The sequence below is a fragment of the Mus caroli genome, unplaced genomic scaffold (genome assembly GCF_978045245.1).
Source record: "Mus caroli unplaced genomic scaffold, Mus_caroli_1 scaffold_16, whole genome shotgun sequence".
Classification (NCBI taxonomy): Eukaryota; Metazoa; Chordata; class Mammalia; order Rodentia; family Muridae; genus Mus; species Mus caroli.
Genome location: NW_028227271.1, coordinates 67,865,793 through 67,890,563, shown reverse-complemented (window position 1 = coordinate 67,890,563; position 24,771 = coordinate 67,865,793). Strand labels below are relative to the sequence as shown.

The following is a 24,771-nucleotide window of genomic DNA, read 5'->3' as shown; positions in this document are numbered from 1 at the left end:
TCTTTGCCCCAAATTCTTCAAGATTATCAAAACCTTAGACTCAGGATCCCCTCACTAAATAGAGACCTGTGTGTGTGCCTTAGACAGCAGAGGAGTTCTATAATATGCGTCCTTCCAAGAGTGTATTTGTCTAGAAAACAAGCAAACATTTATACGGCCACTTTAAGTCAAAAGTGACTTTAGTCCACTGTCCTCTGTGCAGAGGCCTGGCACTGAGCTCGAAAGGCTAGACAGAGGTTAGCTGCCACTGGGGCACCTTTTACTGAACGTTTTGTGGGGGAAATTCAGCAATGAATGTGTTTTCTCTTGGAAGGCAGTTTCTCTCCAAGAATCAAAATAAATCATAAGAAAAAATAAAATAAATGAAGAATTTGTAGAAATGAAAATAGTTGAATGTTTTGATGAACAAATCCATGTCTCCTGGCTAAAGTGCTGATTCTGTTGTTCACTGAGATAAATGTTAAGTTTGAAGTGATGTGCTGGGACAGGTGAGGCTCCTTAGCTGTTCACTGCCCAAGTACTTCCTGCATCAAGTGGCCACTGCTTTGTTTCCTCTGTGTCTGAGGGCACGTCTTTCTTTTTATAAAGCCTCCTTTAGTTAATTGCTTTTCTTTCCCCTGTTATAAATATATAATAATCAAAGCCTACGAGAGACTACTGTGTCTAAGAGGGCGGATTGTATTACTCTAGTTTAAAAGATCGATGCTCTCTGGTACAACCTAAACTGTTAAGTCACTAGGAGGCAGAGAATTTATTCTCCCTGGAAAGATACTTTTAGATCTAGAAGAAAAAGAAATTAAGTCCAAAAGACAATTTGTTTCTTAGAAGAAGAGCCATAAAGATTAATGTTAAAGTAAAGATGCCACCTGCCACATATAAAGAATTGGGTTTAAATAAAAGACATTATGGAAAGTGTTCAAATGTTTTCTGTTTTAATTTTAAAGATCGATGTATGGGCCTGAGATGGCTCAGTGGTTAGAAGTACTTGTTGTCTTGCAGAGGACTGAGCTTCAGTCCCCAGTACCCACGTGGTGGTGCAGAAACTGTAACTCCAATCCTATGTGATGTGATGCCCTCTTTTGGCTCTAGGGAAACCAGGCAGGCACATGACGTATATACAAACATGCAGGCAAACAACTCTCACACATAGAATAACATGAATAAATCTTTTTTAAGGATCAATGTAACCTTCTAAAAAATATTAAATTTACCAATACAAATGTCCATATTCAGTAGACAGGAAGTCTGGGGAAATAATAATGTCTTCCTTCTCTGCTTTTCCCCACAGCCTGTCAATCTAATTAGCCTGTTGGAGACAGGTGTTTGTAAGAGGGGCCAAGACCCAGGCTCTCACACTTACAACTCTGGTAACAAAGTCGGAGTTACCTGCTGCGAGCTGTGGCTGCCTCCCTAGAGGACAAGGCCCGCAAACCCTGGGACTTCAGGGGTGAATTTGGTCTCCATGTGTCAGCACACACAAGAAGATCTCAGAGTTCTTACCATCTCTGGGCTCTGCTCAGTGAGCTTTGTCATCCTCTCTGAGATCATCTTCTTCAGGCAGCTGCTCAGGAAAAAAGCCTAAGAAACCCAGAAATAGAGATCGCTCTTAGGCCAGGATGGTGGTGCTCGCCTTTGATCTCAGCACTTGGGAGGCAGAGACAGGAACATTTCTGTGAGTTTGAGGCGAGCCTGGTCTACACACTGAGTTCCAGACCAGCCAGAGCGTTATAAGACCCAGTCTCAATCAACATACAAGCACATAAATAAACAAACAAACAAACACCAGGACCAGGAGAGATGGTTCAGCAGTTAAGAGCACTGCCTGCTCTTTGGGAGGACTCAGGTTTGAATCTCAACATCCACATGGTGGCACATAACCGCCTGTCCGTTCCAAGGGATCTGCTGCCCTCTTCTGGCCTCCTTGGGTCCTTTGTGCACACTACACAGTCAGATGAAACATTCTTACACATAAAAAATAAAACAAAAATAAAAACAAACAAATCTTCAAAACAACGAAACCTGTCCTCAGCTCAAGAGGTCTTCCTCCTCCTCCTCCTCCTCCTCCCCCCTTCCTCCCCTCCTCTTCCTCCTTCCCTCTCCTCCTCCTCCCTCTGCATAATAGAAGCTAAAACTCACCAGCACATTTTAAAGCATTTTGTCTTTAACTTTCAGAAATTTGCTTCAAGTGCTATTAGCAGGCAAGCATAAGTTTTCTCAATCACAGCAATGTACTGAGAGTATATTTTAAGACAGATGAATAAATGGCCAGAACCTCACTCCTAGCCATTCCCTTGTTGACCCTGTTTCTGTCCCATGTTTCTGTTACTCAATGAGCAGCTTGTGTTTCATACGCAATAAGCAACACACTACTTACACACTACGTCATCACATAAGCAAATCTCCCATTTAATGATACAATAATTATCGAGAGGCCTTTCGTTAGGCAAAACTACTAACTTGTCTATTTGGAAGAAGAAATTAAACCTTTTGATTTGGGGAGTGGGGAGGTTAAGGCAGGGTTTCTCTGCAGACCAGGCCAGCCTTGAACTCAGAGATCTGCCTGCCTTTGCTTCCTAAGCGCATGTGCTATGTGCCTGGCTTACTGAAAATTTTAAAACTCGCTGTTCATGTTCACTTGTTTTCTCCGGGATCTTTAACTGCTGCTGCCACAGCCTCCCCATGGCTTAGTCTTCAGTGTCAGTCACAGTAGGTGAGCTGTACATCTTCCAGAGAAGCAAGGGATCCTTTTGCTGTACCCTGTGTGCCCGATGTAAGGTCCCTAGGACTCACCATACGCTCTCTCCCACACAACCCTTCTCTTTATTGTCCTGGTTTCTTTCTTAATCTTGGTTTGGCTCTGTTAAGGTCCGAGGCACGGAAGCCAAAGGCTGCAGCTGCTAGACTTTATTCCTACCCTGAGTTCAGCGCTCGCCATTTTGCTGGGACAGATGATGGGGGAGAGATAAGAGACAACCAGGCTAGAGTGATGGCCAAGGGTGCTCAGGGTCCCACAGAGACACGAGAATGACTGGGTGACCTGACTAACAGCCTGAATGGTTACAGAACATAAGAAGAAGGAGACTGCTCCCAGGGGAAGGATGAGGGAAGAGAGAAAAGGTGCTTAAATAAGAGTAACATCTGCAGTATGTCTCGGTCTGCTTACCAGAGGCTATCCAGGGAGATCTCTGGTCCCACGCAGGGGAAGGGTTCGAGGAAGGGAGAAGGGGGCAAGCAGAGAGGGGGAAGCGCTTCCACCACCACTGCTCTGGCCTGGTGACCCAGCCGCCTCTGTTGCTCTGAGATGCTGCACTGGCTGAGCAGAGCTGAGCTGAGCCAGCAGGAGGGAGGGGATGGGGGCAGTGGGCTGGCAAGAAGAGTACAGGGGAGCGTATGGTGATAAAATTTTCAGGAGAGCGTTCTCTTCCCAGGCAGTGCTACAGCTCTTGTGACGGATGCTCTCAGAGGATGGAGTCATTCTCACACAACTCTATTCCTTCTGCATAGGATCTTATATACAGTTTGGGGTGGGTGGGTCTGACAGCAGGTGCTTCCTACTGACTAGGCCTGAGATGCCTCATCTACAAGAGAAGGGGCTTGTGGGCACTGCCCCTACGTGACTGATGGCCACGATTCTCTCTATGGAGAGCTGTGGCTACGTGGAGTCGGGAACAAGCAAAGCTCCTACCGTCTCTTCTGGGTCTCTGGGGCTTCAAGCCCTGGCTTGACCTTACCAGGCTTCCTCTCATGGTCCACCACACCATAGGTATGTTCAAGCCTAATTTATAATAACTAGTCCTGCACATAAATGTAACTTCCACATGTAGGTGGTTTGGATATTTAAATGGCGTTCCACAAGAAATGAATTGATTCCATTATTTTCCTATGCTGTTCATGCAAGCATGTAGGCTAGGGTCTCTATCAACCAGATTAGGCTAGCTAGGTACAAATAAAACAAAACACAAAACACCCCTGAGCTTGTGTTTAAGGAGCAGGGAGAGAGCTTGTCCTCCATCCTCCTCTGTATTTGGAATGCAGTCACATTCGTGGCTTCTGTAACAAGAAGCCCTTGGGTATCCGTCAACACCATTCATCCTCCAAAGAAAGCACAATCTCGCTAGAAATCCGTTTTTAAACTGTTTATTGTGCTTCTCTGTGGTGGCTTAACCTCATTTGCGGCTGTTTAGATTAAAAGACTAACAAAATTTAACAGCACAGTATTCTGAGGAGAGAGTGAAGGAAAGGTGGTTTCAAGTCTCTCTGTCTTCCCAAAGACCTGCAAATTGCACAAAACTTCCTATTTTCTTCCTAAGAATGCTTCATGCTGAAGGAAACCTACTTTGTGGCTAGTTTTATGTCAACTTGACACAAGCTAGAGTCATCAGAGAGGAGGGAGCCTCAACTAAGAAAAAGACCAGGCTGTAGGAAAACTGGTAGGACATTTTCTTTGTGATTGATGTGGGAAGGGTCCAACCCACAGTGGGTGGTGTCATTCCCAGGCTGGTGGTCCTGGGTTCTATAAGATAGCAGGCTGAGGAAGCCACATGAAACAAGTCAGTAACTAGCACCCCTCCACTGTACCTCTGCATCAGCCCCTGCCTCCAGGTTCCTGCCCTGCTTGAGTTCCTGTCCTGGCTTCCTTTGATGAGGAACAGTGGTATCAAACTGGAAGGCAAATTAACCCTTTCCTTCCCACGTTACTTTGGTCATGGTGTTTTATCACAGCAACAGTAATCCAGGCTAAGCTGTCTCAGGAGCCGTTCTCTCCCTAGGACTGCAGTTCTTTCTGCTTTTCAGAGGACACTGATGTGAAAACCGCTGGTGGTTGAAAGAGGGCTTTGTTGACCAGAAACCAAAATTCTCTGTGGAACTAAGCAGGACTCACGTCGAATACAACATTAATGTAAAGTTTACCGCAGTATTTTTATTAGAATTTAGAACCTAAAACTATTTATTAATTTTAAGATTTATTATTTTTATTTATGGTATGACCTTTGGCCTGAATGCTAGTGCCCTCAAAGGCCAGAAGAGGGTGTTGAATACTAGAACTGCAGTACTGATAACCAAATGAGCCACTGTGTGGATTCTGGAAATGGAACCCAGGTCCTTTCCAAAAGCATTAAGTATTCTTACCTGCTGAGTCATCACTCCAGCTTCATCATCATCATCATCACCATCATCACCACCATCACCAACACTAACATTACCACCATCACCATCACCATCACCATCATTACCAGCAGCAGCAGCATTTTAGTTTTTCAAGACAGGGTTTCTCTATGTAACTCTAGCTGTCCTGGAACTCACTCTGTAGACCAGGTTGGCCTTGAACTCAGAGATCCATCTGCCTCTGCCTCCTGAGTGCCCCTTTATTATTTTTTAATTAAAAATTTTTTTCACCTGGAGTTTTGACTCCAACTTGAAATAGCTAAGATGGGGGTCTGTTGTGATTGTTTCTTTTCCTTTTGGGGGTTTCTCTTCAGTTTAGTTAGACACTTGTGATCTGGATGTTCTCTGCTAAGAGATTCTGGTTTTGTTTGGGGTCTAAGTGTCTGGCTCTAACCTGGTCATGAATTCTGTTCTTCCCTGGCTAGCTGCTTGATTCCTAGACTCCTCTGAGCTGTGAGTGAGACAAAGGCAAAGCCTCCTGGGAGGAGTTTACTTATCAGCTAAGAGGCAAACGCTTATCTTCTCGAGTCAAGCCAAAGGAGTATTGGAGATGTCAGGTGCGCACTCAGCCCTCTTACTAAGCTAACAGACGCTCTGTGGTCTAAGCCTGGAGTCAGAGAAAACGTCCCACCCCACGGACGTTTGCTTTCCTGGATTTCTCTTTGGGTCAGGCTGGCTTCAGGCAGAAGTAGGTGATAACTGGGAGAAAGTAGATCATTGGAGGCGTGACCTTCAAGGGAACATTAGGACCCCACCCCTTCCCTCTGTCTACTTTCACACTGGGACAGTTTGATCCACTACGTGTTTCCACCATGATGTTTTGCCTTGCCACAGGTCATGGGACCAAGCCAACGCATTGTCTGAAGTCTGAAGCCATTGGACTTGAGAGTTACAATAAACCTCCTTTGAAATGATTTTCTCTTCTCTCAGAGTTGGCTAAACTAACTAAATTCTCTAAATTATGACCATGGTGACCAGGAAAATAAAGCAAATATAAGAGCAAAGAGCAAAGTATTTCAGTTCCATGCCAGTGAAGGGCATACACACACACACACACACACACACACACACACACGCGCGCGCGTGTGAGGTGAAGTACTGTGTTCTGTTCCCATCAGCCCGCAAGCCATGCTCTATCCTGAGAACTCACCTGTTTGGTGTAAATAACAAACCACTGCTGGCAACTATCTTCACTATACTGAAATCTCAGCTCTAGGTTCTGGTTAAGAGTTCGCTGGGGCCCATCGGTATCCAGCAGAGTTCCCTACAGAAGAAAAGACACCATGAACATGCCTTCGAATATAGTGCTTGTGATATCAACACAGCAACAATTCCCCAAAGGCTGTCGGTCTCCCAGGAGCCGTGGCAGTAACCCAGCACAGCACAGCACAGCACAGAAAATGCTATTAAGGGGGCAGGTACAGGTCTGGGAGGGTAGGAGCACAGAGGAAGGCTTCCTGGAAGGAGGGGCATGAGCAGGAAGAGAGGCCATCCAGGGGGCTTTGCTCTTTGTTGGTGGGTTGGAGACACTGTGAGGGAACTAATGTGTCTGTGGCAGCTCCAAGCAAAGAGGCCAGTGAAGAGGAGGCCTAGAGAGTCAGGAGAGAGGAGATCCTAAGGCTGTGGGGTTTGTATACAGCATCTATTCGTTTCTCCTAGTAATGAAGACTCAAGTTCCCTTAGAAAGCCACCCTCTTCCTCCGTAGCTAACCATGTAGAACCCTCAGAGAATTACATCAAAGGAAACACATGGTAACCCTTAGGCCAAGTGACAAACACTCTGTGCCTTCGTTTGACTCCAGAAGTGAGATGCCCTAGTAGAAGGTCCTCACAGAGTTCGTGTTGCCTGGAAACCCAAGCTCCTTGGGTCCTGAATTTAAGCATCTGCTTCCCTTTTCCTTTGGTCATGTAAGTAATCAACACTCATCCTTCCAGAGGCCGCTGGCTTACTAAAATTGGATGTGTAGGCTTCTAGTGCCTGTTAACAAAGAGCCTGACTCCCATGGCTTTATAACCATACTAAGGTCTGCAGACTTCATCCTGAGGACAGTGGGCACCCAATAAGATATTTGGGGAAGCCAGATCATGACGTGGTTTGATTTATATAGGAATATGACTCTCACAGCATCTATGCAAAGAACAAACTAACAGTAGCTGTTTTTAGATGCTCTAACAGATAATACTGCAAAGAAAAGGAATAAATGAGTGGGCCCCACAGTTACCCTGTCCCAGAGAAGTCTCTATACATAGCCCAGGGTGGGAGAACCCAAAAGAAGACAGGACCATGCTGAGGTGAAAGGAAACACAAAGTATGAATGTGAGCTTAGAGTTTGTGGGCAGAACACCCTGAGGGCTATAAAGTGTTTGGCTGAGCTGTGATCTGTGAATATGCAGTGTGAAACTCTGACATTAGTCCTGCATCTCCAAGATGAAGCACCCAGAGAAGGAGGGGGAGAGGGAGGGGGAGGGGGAGGGGGAGGGAGGAGGGGGAGAGGGAGGAGGGGGAGGAGGGGGAGGAGGAGGAGTGGAGGGGGAGGAAGAGTGGAGGGGGAGGAAGAGTGGAGGGGGAGGAGGGGGAGGAGGAGACTGGAATAAAGAAACACATGAGATGACACTGCACATGTGTTAGGATGATGGTACAGTTCTTAAAGTCAGTTTATAACCAAGTGCTGGCAAGGCTGAGGAGAAAGCAGGGCCTTCAGACACACCTAGCAGAGACATAAACTTGCTTTGGCAAGTAGACTGCCACATACTCTAAAAGTTAAACAGAGAATTACCATCTGACCCAGTAATTCTGCTCCTACATCACACCCAAGACAACTGGAAACAGCTCCCAGAGTCAGTACACAGATGTTCACAGCAGCACAGCTCAACCCAGAAACAACCCAGATGCCCATCTAGACATAAAGGGGTCACGTGTGAACCTCCACAGAGTGGAGCATTCAGCTAAAGGGCAGTCAGCTAATGACACCTGCTCCAGTAAGGGTGACCTCAGACCTCAGTGCTAAGCAAACGCTAGTCACAGGGTCATATTGTGATTCCATGTACTATTTTTAATAGGAAGTTTCTAGAATAGGCGAAGACCATCCATAGAGATAGAAAATATGCACTTGGTTGCTGAAGGCTGCTGGAGACTGGGTGTGGGAGGGGCACGCTAAAAGGGATGAGGCTCGTTTGTAAGTGATAAAAGTTTTCTGGAGTTGATGGTGGCAGCGGCTGCACAACTGAGAATATCCTAGATACTGCACAGGAATGGAGACATGTGCTCTGACAAAGCCAGCATTGATATCAACCACAGTCATAGCTAAAACCCGAAAACAAGGTGTCTGCAGGAGAGGCATAGAAAACGCCAGTCCATCACACCAGAGATCGCCACTCAGAAAGAAACAAATGGTTGATATGTACAGAGCACGACTGAGTTTTCAAAGAATTACACTATGATAGATAAGAGAGAGATAAGAAACGCCCGGATAGACCCCCACCCCACAGAAGACAGTCCTCTCAGACACATTTGCAACACTGGCCAAAGTTCATCAAATTTGGAGCCACAAAGTAAATTTCCACAAGTTTGAAAGTAATAAAAATCACATAATTTATCTTCTTTGATCCTAAAGGAGGGCCAAAAGACTGGAGGGGGGCCGGTGTTAAGAGTTGGTCCCACCCATTGTGTGGGGAGGTGGAGAAGCAGTCATGAGATGGGGAGGGAGAGAGTTATGAGGGACAGTGAGACGGTTGATGAGACGGTTCTTCATAAGCAATGAAGCAAGAAAGGAGAGTGGAGAGAAAAGGCTGAGAAATTTCTGCATTCGAGGTGTGGCAGCCGGAAGCATGGAGTCCCATCCGCCAAGACCACAAACACAGCAAGAAGAAGTGCAGATGAACTTAAGGACAAGGGACAGGTCTGCTGTGGGAAAAATGAGGCTGCAATGTCCCTGAGACCCAGAGGGAGGTGGCCAGCAGTGGGAGGAGGGAGACACTGGGCAGTGGAGAGATCTTAATATCTGTCCTGACTTCAGAGATCATATAAAGATGCTGGAATAGAACCTGGGACATACCAGGTTTCAGAAAGCCAATAAATAGGGAAGGAAAAAATATAGACCACAGAGATGGTTCAGTGGGGAAAGGTGCTGAGTTCCATCTCTGGAACCCATGTAAATGCAGGAGAAAATGGACTTCACGATGTTGTCCCTGACCTCCACATGTGAGCTATGGCACACAGGAAACCCCCACAACATCTCATCTCATCATCTCATCTCATCAATCTATCTATATATTCATATACCTATATATCTATCTATCTATTCATTTATGCATCCATCCACCCAACCATACATCCATCTATCCATCCACCCATCCACCCAACCATTTAGCCACCCAATACATCCATCCATCTCACATGCACGCACACAGTACTTAACAATTTTTAAAGGAAGAAATGTTTGGCAGTGTCGAGGACAGAGAGTGAGCATTAGACCCAGGGCGTGCTGCTGTAGCTCTCCTGATGTAGCAGCTTTTGTCCTCTAACAGTGTTCTGTGCACACACACACCACACACACACACAGTCTGACAAACACAGTCTGCTCATTGAACACTTAACAAATTTCAACTAACAGATGTGGCCATTCTCAGTACAGTAGCTGATACATCAAGAAATCTGATGCTAAAGATTCGTCGTATAAGGAAGTAGTTGTATAAGCTCAAGCAAGGACTCCTTCAGAAGGGCTCTACTGGGCAGTGTCCCATTTCTTGATGACACTAAGCACACAGTAGGTGCTCAATATGCGGTTACTGTTGTTACCTGTATGCTGTGACTCTAACTTCCAAGCCACAAGAAAGCCTGTGAGAAGGTAAAAAGACTGATATGTGTCTCTCTTGCTCTGTCAGGGAGTCTGCACTGACCATAGGCATGTCCTACCACCACAATGAGATGCCTGTCCACCCTAGCTACTGATTCTCCTGCAAGTCTGTCTGCCCAGCACCAGCTGTGACATTCAAAGTGACAGAATTTTCAGATCACAAGAGGAGACTTTATTTTATTTTATTTTATTTTATTTTATTTTATTTTATTTTATTTTATTTTATTTTATTGAAACAGGGTTTCTCTGTGTAGCCCTGGCTGTCCTGGAACTTGCTCATAGGCTAGGCTGGCCTTGAACTCAGAGATCTGCCTGCACTGTTTCCTGAGTGTTGGGATTAAAGGCTTGTGCCTCCACCTGCCACAGGAGGAGACTTTAAATTATAGACAAAGCAAGGTGCCAGATACTCACAAGGAAAGTGACCTGCCAGCACTTCACTCTGCTCATCTGGAATGCAATGTCCTGGATCTGGCCATTAGGCAAAGTTATACAGCAGCTGATCTCATTATTGCCGATGGAAAGCTGGGCCCCACAGCCAGGTTCCGGGTGGTTGCAGGTGCAGGGATCCAGCTGAACATACCCATAGTGTCGGACCTCCTGCGACAGCTCCAAAAACTGCTCCAAGGTGGGTGGGGGCAGAAGGAAGCAAGAGATCAGTTTTCACAGTTATGGAGCTCACAGTGGGGAGGAGGCTGCTGTGCTGTGCTGGTGAACCCCATAGAATGGGCTCACAGCAAACCCCTGGCTTCTAGAGCATACAAATGAGGCCCCCTGTGTAAACAACAAGCCCTAGGCGGGTCACTGTGCTCTGCCATGCAGGAGCTAGTCCTTCCTAGTTCCCACTCTGACTTCTGACCCTGATCCTGTTGAGAACTTGGAGCCAAAATACTCAAGCAATGAACGAAGAGTCGAGTTGAGAAAACCAAAGAGTGGACGTGATTCTAACTCATCAGAGAGATTTGCCTGCAGGTATCATGTGTGTCACATGTATCATGTGTGTCCCTGTGGAGGTCAGAAGAAGACATCAGATCTCCTGGGGGAGCTATGGACTATAGTGAACCAATGTGTGGGTGCTAAGAGCCAAAGCTGGGTCCTCTGCAGTAGCAGCAGGTTCTCCTCGCCACTGAGCCATCTTTGAGCACAACTCTTGCCTCCTTTTTATTTGAGATGAGGGCTGGGAATAGTTCAGAGGCTGAGCACTGGCCAGTGTGCATGAGGCCTGAGCTCAATCCCCAGCACTGAAGGAACAAAAGCAAGGAGGAAGGGGAATATTTTAAACATTCAATAACCTCTTAGATGTGGTGGACTAGAGAGGTGGAGGGATTTAATTAAAGGTAGAGCTACATGCTGCTTGTTAATGAGTAAGCAATTTACTCAAATGTTCTTGGCATTTGCCATTCATGAAGAGGTACTAACACATAGAAACCAGAGGACAGAAAACTGCAAGGATTATCCACTTGACAACTCCATTCTCTTGAGAACATTGTACCTGGGGCTGAGAGATGGCTCAGTGGGTAAGAGTACTTGATGCTCTTGCCAGGAGGACTGGAGTTCAGTTTCCAGCACCAGGTCAGGCAGCTCACAGCTGTCTGAAACTCCAGCTCCAAAGAATCTGCTGCCCTCTTCTGGCCTCCATGAACACCCCCACCAATCACACACACACAGACACACACACACACAAAACAAATCATTAATGTAAAACAAATTACCTTGAAAAGTCAACTCAACACATATAGCCATGGATAGCATGTTTACGTATTTTCATTTAGAGATTTTAAAGAAACATATAACAGAGGCTAAGGGTTGGGGCTCAGTGTGAGTGCTTGCCTACATGTGTGAGGTCCTGGATGTACTCTCCAGCAATGGCTTTAGGAGTCTACTGTCTCTACAATGCCATACCTCTTTCACTGTAGCACAAAAGCGACTACTCTAGACACACATAAATAAGTGCCTCTGTGTGCCAATAAAATTTTATTTGTAACGACAGTGGCTCATGAGCCATAGTGAGCTCATCTCCGATTTAGGTCAAATTGCTTTGAGTTATTTCATCCATCTCTGTTCAGTCTCCTTGCATGTGTGCATAAGATGAGGTGGTGCCAGCTAGCATGTTTGCTCCAAAACCTGAAGCTCACACAAGAAGAGGAAGTATAAATTAGAGTCCTGGAATGTGATTCAGCAAGGCTGTTAGCAACTTGACTTCCAATAAAAGAAAACTGGCTGGCTAAATGGCAACATAATCATAAAGGAGAATACTCCACGGTTATACAATAATGTGGACGATCTAAATTAATTAATGTGGCCAAAGACTCCGTGTGTGTGTGTGTGTGTGTGTGTGTGTGTGTGTGTGTGTGTGTATACATACACATACATATAAATCCTTACACAGTAAGCTCTTACTGATTACAGTCAGTGAGGCGGGCAGAGCCTCTCTCACTTCAGTGCTGGTGGGTTGTGAACAATAGTAACAGCTGATGCTAGGGTGTGTCTAGAGTTCACCATAAGGAACCCTCTCGGTGCCAAGCTTAACTCACCTTTGTTTGATTCTCTTTCTTCTGCAGCGCCTTTAGTTCCTCCCTCTGAGCCTGAGTGGGTTTCATCCATTCTTTTTCAATGTCCTGCACTGCCTTAAGACAACATAATTATCAACCTTAGTAGAAATAAATTAATCTGTAACACGTGGATATACATAATGATCTGACAGATTATAAAGACTGCTTTTTGTTGTTGTTGCTTTATTCTGAGACAGGGTCTCAGTATTGGGCGCTATTTATGTAGGTCAGGCTGGCCTCAAACTCATGATTTTCTGGTCCCAGCCTTCTAAGTGCCTGGTTAACAGAAAGTGCCACCACAGCTGGTTTAGGGTCAATCAAATTACCGAGTCAGAAAAGAGTGCTCCACAGTTTGGGACAATTAGAATACTTGGCAAAGAAAGTCATGACATCCGGTCAAACAACTTCCTAAGAGTTCACAGTCTAAAACCATGCTGAAAAGCAGGGAAGGGGTGGGAGAGATAGCTTAGGACTTAGATCGGCCTGTACAGGACCGAAGTCAGCTCCAAACATTCATGTGAGATGGCTTACAGGCACCCATGACAGCAGCTCCAGGGGGTCCCATGCCTCTGGCCATCACAGGCACCTGAACTTCCCTGCACAAGCCCACAGACAGACATGCATATACACATATGATTTTAAGAAATGAGTCTTTTTGGGGCTGGTGAGATGGCTCAGTGGGTAAGAGCACCCGACTGCTCTTCCGAAGGTCCAGAGTTCAAATCCCAGCAACCACATGGTGGCTCACAACCATCCGTAACAAGATCTGGTGCCCTCTTCTGGAGTGTCTGAAGACAGCTACAGTGTACTTACATATAATAAATAAATAAATCTTAAAAAAAAAAAAAAACAGCCCGTAGAGACCCAAATCCTCCTCCCTGTGGGTCTCTAAAAAAAAAAAGAAATGAGTCTTTTTAAAGTAGAAAATTAAACATGAATATGTTTATCTTGATGGAAAGACTATCTTTTTAAGGGATGATGGCAGAATATGAATGTAGAAATAATTATATGTAATTATATGGAAATGCAACTTTCTGCACACAAAACACCAGAAACAAAACTAAAAAGATGTCAAACCAGACAAAGTGTTAACATTTACAGAAAACAGTGAGACAAGTGTAAAATTACCAAAAGCAGACCCTCAAATCAATATTGACCATTGACCAAAAGGACTTCCAAGTGGCAAATGCACACATATACACGTGTAGCCTCACTAGTAATCAGAGACAGACAGTGGTCTGTAAAGGAGGGGTGGATTCAATTCATATAACGTTCTAGAGGCAACTTGACAATACAAATCTACAAACCACATATAAGAATAGTAAGTATGTTCCACCTATAGGGTTGCAGTTCCCTTTAGCTCCTTTGATACTTTCTCTAGCTCCTCCATTAGGGGCCCTGTGATCCATCCAATAGCTGACTGTGAGCATCCACTTCTGTGTTTGCTAGGCCCCGGCAGAAAGAGAGGCCCATTGGTCTTGCAGACTTTATATGCCTCAGTACAGGGGAACACCAGGGCCAAGAAGTGGGAGTAGGCGGGTAGGGGAGTTGGGGGAGTAATGGGGGACTTTTGGGATAGCATTGGAGATGTAAATGAAGAAAATACCTAATAAATAAATTAAAAAAAAAAGAAACTCAGAAAAAAAGAAAAAAAAAAGAATAGTAAGTATGCTGGGCAGTGGTGACACACACCTTTAATCCCAGCACTTGGGAGGCAGAGAGAGACAGGCGGATTTCTGAGTTCGAGGCCAACCTGGTCTACAGAGTGAGTTCCAGGACAGCCAGGGCTACACAGAGAAACCCTGTCTCAAAAAACCAAAAAAAAAAAAAAAAAGTAAGTATAAGAAGCCCCAGCACAACGATGCCTGACTTTGACTCCAGAACTCAGGAGGCAGAGGCAGGTGGGTCTCTGTCAATTTAAAGCCAGCCTGGTCTACAGAGAACCTTCCAGGCCAGCCAAAGCTACATAGTGAGACCCTGACTTTAAAAAAAAAAAAAAAGTGTAGATATTGCCAAAGCTATTACTGCTATTATTTACCAAAAAAAAAAAAAAAAGATAATTTGTTTATGACTGGTAGCAAACACATACAAAGTCTGCACTCTGAACCCGCAGGCTCCGTATCCCAGCATTAAGTGAACATGGGTAAAAGGGTCTCAGGAACGAAGCACACTGGCACTGGGTGTGCACAGATTCGTCACGTGACTCTCAATGTGCTTCCCGTCACAGCTTCCTAGACAATGCGTTATAACTACTTATGTGACGTTTTCATTGTATTCAGTATTGTCAGTAATGGAGAGGTTGAAAGTCCACAGGAGTAGGTGTGCACATTATGTGGGAATGCTGTCCCATTTTATAGGAGGGTCCTGAACGTTTCTGGAGTTTGGTCTCTGTTGGTGAGAGACGGCAGCATCCTCTGTGCAGCACTGAGAATGTGTCAGGGGATGGATATCCTTGTGCTTTCAACTCCAGACCTACAACTACTCTGTGAGGTAGTGCATTATAAGATACCTGAAACAGGAAACCAAGTTGGTGTATAATCAAATATTAGGTTATTCTAGTTTTCAAAGTCATCTAGGAAAATTAACACCATGAGGAAAAGTCTTATGCTATTTATACATGAAAAATGCTAAGCTATAACAAGTGTAGCAACAGACTCCAATTGAAATAACTGGTCTCATGCATTTCAGGCATGAACTCTGAGTTCCTAATCCCCCAGCCTCTATCTCCCTACCACACCTGCCTTGTTTGTGTGTGTGCACATCCAGTGTGTGCCTGGTGCCCATGGAGACCAAAAGAGGATGTCAAATCCCTGGATCTAAAATTACGGTTATGAGGTGCCATGTGGGTTCTGGGAGCAGCATGGGTCCTCTGCAGCAGTAGAAAGTACTCCTGACCCCGAGACTTCTCTCCAGCTGCACGCTAACCATCCTTAGTACACAATCGAGTGGTTTCATATACACGGTAATGTTGTACAACCATTACCACCGTCTACGCCCAAACCTTTCATAGTTCCCAACAAACACTCCAAACTGGAGTCACCATAGTGACTCATGTCTATTAACTCCAGCACTTGGGAGACTAGATCAGATGAATCAAGAGTTCAAGGCTAGCCTAGGCTTCATAGTGAGGTCCTATTACAAGCAATACAAACAAAACAAAATAACAACAACACAAAAGAAAACAAAAACAAAACCCTGCCTCCCCATTAAACAACGTTGTCCTTCCACTCCCATCCCAGTCCCTGGAAACTTCTCTAGATTGTCTCGTGACTTGCCTTCTGCCTCTGGAGCTATATAGATTCTCAACTACTAGGGAAATACATAGAGTTCCAGGCGACCTCACCTGCATGTACAGCAAGTCTCCAGCTGCTCTGCAGTCCATCAACATGGTGTCCAGAGCTGGGTCCAGGTACCTGCACAATTACAAGACTTGATTACATAGGCCTAGGGACACAGTCAGATGTTCTGGAAAGCAATGGCCTTCCGCTCGAGAAACTGGGTTCCCTTCTCTGGTAAAACTGTACCACTCTACTTGCCTAGCCTTTGATTTCTTCCTTTCATCCTTCTGTGTCCTGTTTTCTCCACATGGTGAACTTTTGCCTGGTGGGCTCTAGAGTAAAGGACACACACACACACACACAAAGCTTTAGGAAAATAATGTGCATTCCTGTTCCCCACTGCATTAACACCTGCCCTGTCCACCATCCCTGCCCACCTGCCCTGTCCACCTGCCCTGTCCACCTGCCCTGTCCACCTGCCCTGCCCACCTGCCCTGCCCACCTGCCCTATCCACCTGCCCTGCCCACCTGCCCTGCCCACCTGCCCTATCCACCTGCCCTGTCCACCTGCCCTGTCCACCTGCCCTGTCCACCTGCCCTGCCCACCTGCCCTGCCCACCTGCCCTATCCACCTGCCCTGCCCACCTGCCCTGCCCACCTGCCCTATCCACCTGCCCTGTCCACCTGCCCTGCCCACCTGCCCTGTCCACCTGCCCTGTCCACCTGCCCTGTCCACCTGCCCTGCCCACCTGCCCTGTCCACCTGCCCTGCCCACCCTCCCTGTCCACCAGCCCTGCCCACCTGCCCTGTCCACCTGCCCTGTCCGCCTGCCCTGTCCACCAGCCCTGTCCACCTGCCCTGTCCGCCTGCCCTGCCCACCTCCCCTGCCCACCTGCCCTGTCCACCTGCCCTGTCCACCTGCCCTGTCCGCCTGCCCTATCCACCTGCCCTGCCCATCTGCCCTGTCCACCTGCCCTGCCCATCTGCCCTGTCCACCTGCCCTGCCCACCTGCCCTGTCCACCTGCCCTTTCCGCCTGCCCTATCCACCTGCCCTGCCCATCTGCCCTGTCCACCTGCCCTGCCCATCTGCCCTGTCCACCTGCCCTGACCACCTGTGCTGCACCTGCTCTGCACTTGCCCTGCACCTGCCCATCCAGACTCAGCATCCTGTACCTGGCCACTGCCTTCTGCCTCTGGAGATACTCAGGAGGCATCTGCACCCCAGGCTTCTGATCCTTCCTCCTGCTTCATGTTCCTCCCAGTGAGACTTTTCCTGAGCAGCCCTCAGCTCTCAGGTTATGGGGACTTGCCACCACCACATCAACTCTACATTCCACCCATGCTTCCCTCCCCTTTCTCCTCCTCTCCTCTTTCCTACAAGGTCACTGCCTCAACACCCTCCTTCCCAGACATTCTTTCTCTGAAAGCCTGCACTGCAGATCCCTCTTCCCTGTGCGCTGCTCCCCATCCTGTGCTAACACTCTTCCTCTGTGCTTCGTCAGAGTCTTCAATGTATCCCAATTGCTGCTTTGATCAACTTGCTTTGACACCAGATGTGAAGACTCCAGCCCTGAAGCCTATGAGACGCCCTTCTGGGCTCAGGAGAGTGACTGGCACATATCGGGAGTCCATGTCTATCTGTCAGATCAGAGCCACCGAGATAAACAGACTCGTGGTGTGCAAGCACACTGGTGCTCTGAAAATGGACAGAAACGGAAAGAGGAGATGTGGGTGATGTACAGCTGAGAAGACAGAGGTGAGCAGCTACTGCATGAAGAACAGCGTGACCATACCAAGAAGTGGGTCAGACCCAGGAATGGATGAAAACAGGATCTGAAGGTCCAGCTCACTCTGACGGAGAGAAGCAACTGAAATATTCTGACTAACTGTCCCCTTAGCTAGTGTTCACACACCTCGGAGGCTCCTGTGTGGCTTAGAATTGCATCACAGTTGGACAGCCCCAAGATACCTTTCGCAGTGGGGCTCTGAGCTACCAGGGCCAACACCCTCTGATCTAGAGGGAACCATATAATCACTAGAGAGATACATTCAAAGAAGTTCTGGGTGAAGACAAATCCTTTAAACACCAACCAGGCCCAGAATCATGCAGCTTGGAGCTGGCCTCCCTGTTGCCACTGGAAAGGCCCCCTCTGGACAGGGGGCTAGACATGCCAGAGTGTTATACCCTCTGGACCGGGGGATGGACACGCCAGGGTGTTATATCCCCTGGAGAGGGGGCTAGACACCTTAGAGTGTTATACCCTCTAGAGAGGGGCTAGCCACCCCAGGGTGTTATATCCTCTGGAGAGGGGCTAGACACCCCAGGGAGTTATATCCTCTGGAGAGGGGGCTAGACACTCCACCCAGAGTGTTATATCCTGTTGTTCCCTTGTGGAAATCTGACCCTCAGCTTCAGCTCCAGCAGTGTGCCTTTTTTTCTTCCTATTCGTGAACAAATTCAGGTGTGGGGAAGCAGCCTGGCCACACTCTTTTGCTCTCCAGCCCTCAGGAAAGTGTGAACTTGAGAAGTCTCCCACCCAGGGACTTTCTGTTATTGTTGCTGTTCTTACCAATGACAGTAACAAGCAGATTTTATTGAGTATTTGGGATTGCTTTAATCTTCACAATAATATTCTTCCATTTTACAAGCATGTAAACTGAAGCTTAGGGAGCTCGCAAAACTTGGCAAGCTGAAATTTAGCTTCTAGAAAAGGCCACACACAGACACACAGTATTGGAAGCAACACTAGAAGAGTTATTGTCTAAACCCTTAAATGGAAGCAGGGTCCTTTTCCCCTTCTCAAGTACTCAAGCCACAGGTTTTAATGATTTCTCAAAAGTTTCTGAGTAGCTTGGACTAGCCCTTCAAAATTCAAAGCCACAAACTAGACCCAACAAAATAGCACTGGGTCAGGTAAATCACTATCCCTAGATAGCAAGATGTCTTTTTTTTTTTTAAGCTTGTATCCTCAGATTACAGAAAAACTGAGCTGGACAGAGCCAACTTGAGTAGCAGTTCAACACAGTCACAGTAATAACTGGGGGCTGCGCCTGGGGGCTGAGCCTGTGGGGGCGGGGCTAGGAAAGCAAGCTGCCTTGCCCTGTGATTTTCTGTGTACTTGTTCTTAGTAGGACTCCCCTCCCCAGGAAAATAACAGCATTTTCTGCAGGGACACTTGTGTCCGTTTAACGTGGTGGCCCCAGTACATAAGCCTTAGGAATGTGAGCCACACACATGAGGGGTCAAATTCAGTGTGAACTGTTGGAGTCACCCCCTCTGCCTTCCAGGCACAGCCCAGTCCAACAGCCATCAGACCTGCTTGTAATTATCAACAACTCCTTCAGCTACTACAGCCCAGAGCAAAGCCAGTTTTTATTTCCAACCCCCAACCCCTACACACACACACACACACACTGGTTTCTCGAGCTGTGGTGAGACTGGCAGGTTCTGACCCACAGTGGCTTCTCATGCTAGAGGAACTTACCACTTTCTGAGTCCGATCTTACAGTTTTCCATTTCAGAACTCTGCAGACTAGTGTAAGGCAGCTCAAAGTCGGCCAGCTTCTTCACCACTAGAAGGAGGAGGGAGAAGGCAGGGTGAAGACCAGGCTGGCTCTGCTTTGCCTGACCCCACACTGTGTAACACTGTCCTTTCAGCTGCACTGTGCCCTTGGGAACTCCACTGTACAGCCTTCTGCTGGTGGTTTTTTCTTCCTTTTGAGGATGCAAGTCAGGGTGGCGGCACACACACACATACACACACGCACACACATACACACATGTACACACACACATGCACACACATACACACATGCACACACATACACACATGCACACAGACACACACACATACACACATATGCACACATACACACACATGTACACACACACAGACATGCACATACACACATGCACACACATACACACATGCGCACACACACATACACACACATGTACACACATATACACACACGTGCGCACACACACATACACACATGCACAAACACACACACATGTACATACACATACACACACATGCACACACATGTACACACACATGCACACACATACACACACATGTACACATACACACATGTACACACACATATACACACACATACATACACGCACACAGACACACACATGCACACACGTACACACACACAGACATGCACATACACACGCGCATGCACACGCGCGTGCACACACACACACACACACACACACGCCGCCATCTGTCTTCATCAGCTTCCCAGCACAGACTGATAAATGACTTATTCTTCATAGTAGGATGAGCTGAGGCTGTAGAGACACACGGGTTCATTAAAATTACACTGGGAAAACAAGGCTCCAAAACTTCTTGTCCACTCCAGACCAAGGAAAGGTTAACTCCCTCACCTGGATCCCATCAAGTGATTAATGCTTCCTTTCTCTGTGATGGTAACCTGTCAGCTGATACCCTGTGTGTGCAGCAAGGAACTCCCAGGAATCCCCAGCTAACTGTCGTAAGCCTTCGGCACACCTTGGTTCCCCATGCGGATGGAGCCCACACGAGGCTGCTGTCTACCTGGCCACGCCTTCCTGTTGGCCCACTTGGACCTGGAACTTCTGTTTCTGGTCTGGAGCTGGTTCTACCCTTCCTCCTCTGCAGCCCAATGCATCTTTACTGAAAACCCCGTCTCTCCTGAGGCTTGATCTCTGCAGCAGCAGCTTCTTCCCCGCTACCAGCCTGGGTGTCCCATCTTGACAATGCTGACTCTACAGCATTTCTATTACCAGCTTCTGCAACCTCTGATACATTCTCTTTACCTTGTATTCATTATGGATGGAAACCACATATAGACAAATGCAGAGATGTATTAACTGTGTCCTCTGATGTATGGTGTGACCATTAATATTTGTAATTAAGATACAGAATAAAAATTAGTAATTAAGACCCAAGGAGGCAGGATAGTCCAGCAAACTGAGTGAACTGAGTGTCATTCCATAAACTCTGACACTGTAAAAGGCACAAATGTGTGTTCTGGAATAGCGTGCTCAGGACAGGCCGTCTTAACTGATTAATTAGCATTCACAGTTTACAGACAGCTTTCAAGCGAGAAGGTCAGGCAATGTTATTGGTGGCAGGGAGGAGCAAAAATATTCTCTTGCATGTGTGTGTATTTTTAACTTTCTGAAATTCATCCCCCCAAAATTTAATATTTTATTTTCATCAAATCCCAGCCTATCGGGCAGGGTATTTTACCCTGGGGTTCAGATAAATAGATAGGTCTAGAGGTGCCCAGAGCCATGCCAGGACCTGTGAGCCCTTAGAGCCAAGCCTAGCCCAAGTCCTTTGATGTCTACCTGCAAACCATCTCCCACAGTTGTAAAGTAACCAATCCGACTTCACAGCTTTGAAGGCCTTGCGCCATCTAGACTGCAGTGGAAAGAAAGCAAAAGTCACATGAGGCTGCCATCTTTCACTGTACTGTTGGAATTCTTAAAAAGAATCTAAGGACTCCCTCATTATCCACATATTATAGCGAATAGTCCCTAACAAAGAGGCATTGTGTTGTTGTGAGATGTCTGTCTTGGTGCCAAGAGTCTAGCATCCCATCAACCAGGAGGCTGTGGTATAGCTAGCCACTAAACCAGGATGAAGATGACAGGGCACAGAGGTTAGGACCACAGTGAACTCCAGTAGACTCCACAAGTGCAGGTACCACACCATGTGTGATAGTTGATCTCTCTCTGTTTCTCTCCCTCTCCCCCCCCCTTCTTCTTCCTCCCCCCCCCCCCATGTGTGTATGTGTTTAGGTAGGGGAGGAGTAATCTCATCAGTTTGATTACATTAAAAAAGCCTAGGAGATTGTAGCAATGCAACGTGTGTGTGTGTGTGTGTGTGTGTGTGTGTGTGTGTGTGTGCGAGAGAGAGAGAGAGAGAGAATTTCCAGACACAATTACATCATAAAGGGTCTAGCCTAATGCATTACTTCCGTCCTTGATGGAATAGTTGGAGGAAGTGGACTCCTGCCTTGTGTCTTTGTTTTGTTTTTCTCTCCCTAGTTTTTTACTCTACTCCCTATCCTCCATGGTGTGAACTGCTCTGCTCTGCCCCCTATTTGCCATGATATGAACTGCTCTGCTCTGCCCTCTATCTGCCATGATATGAACTGCTCTGCTCTGCCCTCTATCTGCCATGATATGAACTGCTCTGCTCTGCTCTGCCCCCTATCTGCCATGATATGAACTGCTCTGCCTTGCCCCCTGTTGCTTTCCCTATCATGGGGGGGAAAAATGAGTAATTCCTTATGTTGTTTCTATCAGGCATTATATCACCATAACATGAAGTTGAAATGACATGCTACCTATCTGGGGATACACGGTCTCTGAACAATGACTCGGTCTTTTATTCTCCAAATAGTTTGTTCATTTAAGACAGGGCCTCAGTGTGTAGCTCTGGCTGTCCTGGAGTTCATTATGTCCTTGTATATGCCCCAGCTGTCCTTGAACTCACAGTGATCTATCTGCCTCTACCTCCAAATGCTGGAATTAACAGTGAGCACCACTACACCTGGCTACATTCTCCAAATCTTTGATCTGGAGCTGAAGACCATAGTAGAGACCACAAGCTGGAGGGCAGCCAGTCCCTCTGTGATACTTTCCACATTGTGTTGTCCATCTCAGTGCCAAGCTCCTGCTCATACCTGTCCAATTCCTGGGCTCCTCTTTTCCAACTTACCAGAGAGCTTGCCCTCTGGGAAACACCGGATAAGAAAAAGGCCAAAGTAGCCCACCAGCTCTGGCTGCAATCCAAGTTTATGGGCCATCACCTTAACCAGGAACAAGCAAAGGGGGAATATTGGGTTAATAGCCATACTTGCAGGCTGTGACGGCAGGCTGGAAGGGCCTGGTGCACACCAACAGCGAATGCTTTTGCAGGCCAGCAGACATGCAAGGAAATGTTTTGGAATCTAAAAATGGCTCAATACTTCTTACAGTTTGAATCTGAAATGGCCTCTGCGGGGTCATGAACTCTCAGTAGCCAGCAGGAAACACTGAATTTGGAGATTATGGACACTTTTGGCCATGATGCTATTGTAAATTCGCAGGGCTGGGACTTGAAGGTTCTAGGCCAGTTTCACTTCTGGCCCAATATTCTCTGCTTCCCGGCTGTACATCCCTGTCATCATGAGCTTCACCATGATGGAGGTACCCTTCCGAACCATGAACTAAAGCAAAGCCATCCTCCCTGAACCTGTTTCTGTTGGGCCATTGAGAGAAGTAGCTAACGAAACATTGGTTCTAGAAATCTTAGGAAAATAGAAAGTCAAAGTGAATAGAGGCAAAGTCAGTGCCACCTGAGCCCCACTGAGGCTGGCTGTCCCTCCTTGGGTATGGACATGTGTCCTGAACTGTCCTAGAGTTTATTTTCTGATGGGGGACAGCAGCATTCTCCACAAACAACTGTTTTCTAGACTCTAGCCCTGAGGTTTGCCTTCCTGTATGCACCAAGCAAAAGGCATCTCCCACGACTCAGTGGTGTATAAGATTGCCCATGCTGGTGTCGTTTTGACACCCAGGCCTGCTTCTCTGTGATGCTTCCTGCCATGGTCAAGTGTGATTGGCTGTGAGTTTGGTCCAGTGTAAACCATTAACTGTAGCTTACTGCAACCATGACTCCATGGAACCTCCAATTCCAGGTCCAGGATGTTCCTCTTTGAAATCGTTTCATTTCAGCCGCTTTCATTTCAACATCTGTGGTTTTATGCTTACTACTAAAATGTGGTCTCACAAAAAAATTTTAAAAAGAAAACCCACCAATGTACCTCCATTCACTTTTCCTCAGTAGGGATCACAGGATCCTCTGTCCTCCCCCACCTAGCCTCCACACTCAAGGCTTGGCTTGGGGAGAAGGCATTGCCCCTGGAGTGCAGCTGAGCAGAGGGACAAGGCCTTGCAAGGCAGAGCTGCTGACGGCCACATCTGAAGCAGAGAGGATGCTCTAGGGTCTTATCTCTGTCATCCTCAAACTGACTCAAACTCGAGTCAGGCATTGGAGCATGGCATTAGACCCCTGGACATGGCTTCTAGGGCTTCCTGTGTGTGAGAGAAAAGTCTTCAAGAAACCCCCTGCCACTCTCCACCAGGCAAGACCTGCCCCTGCCCTCTTGAGTATGGCTGTTCCAGACTCTGCCAGGCACTGCCCTCCTTCCCAGTCCCACACGTGCGGTATCCTGAGACAGAATCTTCTGTATATGGCCAGGGTCCCGCCTGCTGGATCCCAGGGAGGTAGCCACAGCCTTAGGAAAACCCTCAGAGGTTTTAGGAAAAATAAAATCGAACAGGCTCCTGAGGATGGGCTATACCTTGGCTTCCTCAGTCAGTTTTCCCTTTGGGGGTGATTTATATACAGCACCTCTGCAGATATATCGTCCACAGAGTAAAATAATTGGCAAGGAACTCCTGGAAGGTAATCTCACCACATCCAAGTCTCTGCCTCATAAGACCTGTTTCTGCATTTCTAGGAGCTGGGGCTAAGCAAAGTTTACCTCCAGGACCCTTTCAGCCGTATCTGATGTTAGACCTTCTACTTTAATGCTCCTTCCATCAGGCAGGAATACAGCCAGCTCGGCATTCTGGATGGTGATATTCAATGTGTGCTATAAATAAAACCACAGACGTCAGTTTCCACACTCATTATGGAGAGGCCTAGCACTCCCTGCCTGTCCCCATCGTGTGCAGGTCCATGATGCCTGAAGTGAACCAGCACCCAGTGCAGAGGTTTTGGAAGTCCTTTGTAGGACTGAGAAGAGGTGAAGGGGGCTCTGGAAAGGCATCAAGGCAGAGCAATAGTGTGAGGTCTGAATTGCTTCCAAATAAACAATAGAGCATTTGGGTGGGGCTTGTCCCCACAGCAACCAACTCCATCCTCACC

General features: G+C 47.0%; 1 protein-coding gene across 1 annotated transcript in view; it reads right to left on the bottom strand.

The window, feature by feature from the left end:
• Snx31 (sorting nexin 31) overlaps window positions 1-24,771 on the bottom strand; it is a 50,710-nt gene that overhangs the window by 11,141 nt on the left and 14,798 nt on the right. The window contains 8 exon segments of the mRNA XM_085831673.1: window positions 1,501-1,578; window positions 6,317-6,430; window positions 10,434-10,637; window positions 12,554-12,646; window positions 15,915-15,984; window positions 19,336-19,423; window positions 22,576-22,666; window positions 24,386-24,496. Coding sequence (XP_085687799.1) covers window positions 1,501-1,578; window positions 6,317-6,430; window positions 10,434-10,637; window positions 12,554-12,646; window positions 15,915-15,984; window positions 19,336-19,423; window positions 22,576-22,666; window positions 24,386-24,496 — 849 coding nt within the window.